General features: G+C 35.7%; 1 protein-coding gene across 1 annotated transcript in view; it reads left to right on the forward strand.

The window, feature by feature from the left end:
- The window catches only part of LOC111410806 (EKC/KEOPS complex subunit Tprkb), a 2,354-nt gene extending 788 nt beyond the window's left edge, over positions 1-1,566 (forward strand). The window contains exons 2-6 of the mRNA XM_023041351.1: positions 129-195; positions 353-475; positions 551-634; positions 1,049-1,135; positions 1,231-1,566. Coding sequence (XP_022897119.1) covers positions 129-195; positions 353-475; positions 551-634; positions 1,049-1,135; positions 1,231-1,317 — 448 coding nt within the window. The 3' untranslated portion in view covers positions 1,318-1,566. The remainder of the gene's footprint in view (positions 1-128; positions 196-352; positions 476-550; positions 635-1,048; positions 1,136-1,230) is intronic.
- Positions 1,567-3,879: the final 2,313 nt, after the last annotated feature.

Consider the following 3,879-nt stretch of genomic DNA (forward strand, 5'->3'; position numbering starts at 1 on the left):
AGTTCATAGTGATAAGTTTTGAAAAGAAAATTTAATGATTAACTGTAAATTTGGATACTCTCGAGAGCTTTAGCCCGTCATATGGAAGTCTCTACGGAAATTTGTAGCCCTAATATTTTCTTATGCAGAGAACTGCTGGATTTGATGCAAGCAGGAACATTGGAACCAGAAATTGCATTGCTCAATGCTTTACTAGTAAGCTCCATTCTACTGCATATCTTATAATCTAACTCCTTTTACTTCCTCTCTGTATACCTTATAATTCAACACCTCTCACACTACCTCTTATTTTTTGGTCTTTTTGTCTTTTGTTTTGTTGGGTCTGATATTCATCATTAGACAATCAAAACAGATACCTGACGTTTTCCCTGTGCTTGCCGCTGCTCATAAGACACTTGTAGCTAAATCGAGAGGGGCACTAACAACAAGGACTCTCCATTCTGAGCTTGTTTTCAACTACTCAGGCTCTAAACATGTAAGAAGCATTTTCCTTAGCTCATCATGGTTTTTATATTTAAATTTTTTGATGATGTTGCTGCTGTTGTACCAGATATCGGAATCTTTGAAAAGATGCGGTATATCTGACAGCACAAGTTACATTCTTGTGGCTCGGTTTGGCGCTTCGGCTGATGAGGTGAGACCTGATTTTCAGCGTTATGCATTAAGTTCTAATCTCTAATTTAGAGAGAATAATAAGCAAGCAAAACATAGAAAAATACAAAGATAACGTAGATACATAGAGGTTCACCCTCTATATGAGACCTTTATGCACCCGTAGCTGCTGCCTGCTGGTTTTACTAAAATAAAATAGGGTCCTGTACGTACGTTTCTTTACATACAATAGGGAATTATGGATATGCCAATATAACCCTATGATAAAAAAGGGGGAGAAGGTGGGGTGGTCACGGTTGAGGGTACAAGTGAACAGTGTAATTAGGATCTCACACAGACCAACTTAATGAACAATATAGAGTTGGTGTATCTTTTCACTTTCAAAGATTCTGTTTACTTTCTTAAATGAGTTCGTAAGCTTTTACTTTTTGAACAGGTAACAGCCATAAAGGAGCTTATCAAGGGAGCAGAAATCAAGTTGGAAGAATTGGAAGGACGAGCAAACCAAGCCCAGATACAAAAAGTTTGTCCTCTATCTCCCCCGTGCCCTTTTACATCTTTTATCTAATCTGTATTTGTTTCTCATGTTGACGTTTTTGTCTCTCTTGTATCAACCAGCACTACAAAATACCCGCCTTGGAGTTGGGAATATCTTCACTTTCAGATGCTATAACATGCAGGATTGCAGCACGAGATGCCTTGTGAAGGAAAACAGTTCTATCTCTATTTTGTTAATCAAATGAGTTTCCCCTGTTTGATGTTTACTTTTCCTGGAGTCTGAGGGATATAATATGCTATTTAAATTATTCTTCCAATGTAATTTTGCCATGGTATGGAGGTGAACATGTTGGAAGTTTGAAATTGTGTGCCTGCAAAGGGGGATAAGTTTTGAAACAGATAACTTTTTGTTGGTTAAACTTGAATGAAAGTATCTGTTTGTAATTTATAAATCAATGTGATATAAATATAATTTTATTGTGACAGGGTTCTTTGTACTAAAAATGAAAATTGGAGAGCTGCAATGCCTCTCTAGGCTAACGACAATTATCCATGTAGAGTCATTATTATTTAGGGTCCATTTGATTGCAAAGATGGAATTGAATTGCCTAGAAAATGAATTCCAGGGAATTGAGTTGTCTAGAATTGTTTTCCTGGTAATTGTAAATTAATATGTTTGATTGGTATAATTTTTTATGTGGAAAATGTTGAAATAAACGGGGGGTTTTATGTTCGTTTGACTTTGTTTTACATGGAAATTGTCAATTAAAGGAAAATATTTTTTTACAATAATTCTTAGAATTGGTTTCTATTATCAACCAAAAAAAAAAAAAAACAAACAAACGTAGAAAAAAAAAAAAAGTCGCTACAGTAGGGTGAGAATTTATATGGTGAGAATTCAAATTCCACCAAAACAAGAAAAATTTTAAGTTTCAAGAAATTCAAAAAATGCAATTCCATGGAAAATCTGAGGTATCAAACACCAAAAGTAGGAATTTTCAGTACCAATTCCATCTTTCTTTTTCTGTTTTCATGATATCAAACACTCCCTTAGCCTTTTTTTCGTTTTTATGTGTTAAAAGATTCAGTTCTGCTAAGAGTATATCACCTCATACCTAAGGGTGTCCCTAATGGATGACGAGGCACCTGACGCACACGAAGGCCCACAAGTGAGGCGTCAATGGCAAGGAGCCGAGTATCCATTATGGACACCCTTAGGTACAATATGATGTACCTTTAGCATTTTTGTAAAAGATTAGCCCCCGTTTGATCCTTTTTTTCCTTCTCATTCTTTCTTTTATTTTCGATCACACAATCTTTCATAAAATAATATTACACGGAAATTTTAAAAAAAATTATTTTTTTTTCAACGGCAAATTTAAAAAAAAAAATACTATTACAACAATTAAAATTTGAAAAGAATGAGGGCCAAAAAGGTGCTAAAATTTTCAAACAAAGATATAATCCAATAATATTAAATTTTTTAATCAATTGTTGCCTTTATTTTTTATTATGTAAAATAATGAAAAATTCCCATCTTTAGCTGCTACAAAGTACAAATCAATAATTAACTTAACTTCATATATCGTAAACAAGCCTTTTAAATCCATATTTTCTTTCTTTGGTCTCATTAAAACGTGGAAAGCACAAAACAATCTAATCAGTAATTTCATTTATACTTTTGCTATGTATTGACACTTGGCCGACTCACTGGCCCCATGGCCCACCTCTTCCGACCCACGTGACATATTATTCGAGGCTCCTAGGCCTCATGCCAAACGTGGCTCAACTACTGATGCCGAAACTAATATGTCGAAGTGACCTTGTAGCTGAGGCCCTTCCTTCTGAGACTCAATTTTCTCTCGAAGTCCCAAGGTTCTAAGCAGCACTCCTCCTCAGAGATCCAGTCTTACACAAGGATTTTTCTTGAGTGATTGATGGGACACCCAGTGTCTTGTCTTGTCAACGTAGTGGCAGAGCAGCTAGTTAATTAATGTGTAGCAGACTAGGAAGTCAAATGTGACACCTATAATTAGATATGTAAACTTACTAGATGAGGTCAAATATACTCCCAATCAAGGGTCACGATTTAAGTAGCAATACTATAAATATTCCCCATGTATATCTCATAAGGGTAATGCAAGATTCAACACAATAACAAACACAATATTCTTTACATTTTACTCCCTTGCAATATACATGAATTCGTACTCGCATTCTACAAATATCGATTGGTAATTATTGTACAATCATTATGCAAACATCTCGTTGGATTCCGAACGTTCTCGTCCCGCGCCTTTGAGTCGCTCCCACGCCCCCTTTTGTTATTATTTCTAGACCGTCCATGTGTCTTAACGTGTTGGACCAAGGTTACGTGTTCGCGGGTGGGTCCGATATCTGTTGTCAACATATTCTGAGGTCAACACTTCGTAAATTGCAATCAAACCAGACATTTATTTTGTTTTTTGTATGAATCCAGACGCTGCCATTTTGTTTGATATTGTAGTATTACTCCCAGAAGTTGGTTGTGGAACGTGTCATTTTTTTTCTTAGAGATGGAAATAAAGTGATCCACATGTTAGCCATTTTTGCTATGTTGATTTGATATTTGTTTAGATGAACTTATTGTATACAATCATGTTGAGTGCCAGAATTATTTTGACACCTCAAGTGACCTATATTCACAGTCGTGATGGGTGGAGTGTCATTTTTTACATTTTTTATTCACGTAAGGTCGGCATGGGTCCTATGCCAATGTGAGGATCGATC

The sequence above is a fragment of the Olea europaea genome, chromosome 15 (assembly GCF_002742605.1).
Source record: "Olea europaea var. sylvestris chromosome 15, O_europaea_v1, whole genome shotgun sequence".
Classification (NCBI taxonomy): domain Eukaryota; kingdom Viridiplantae; phylum Streptophyta; class Magnoliopsida; order Lamiales; family Oleaceae; genus Olea; species Olea europaea.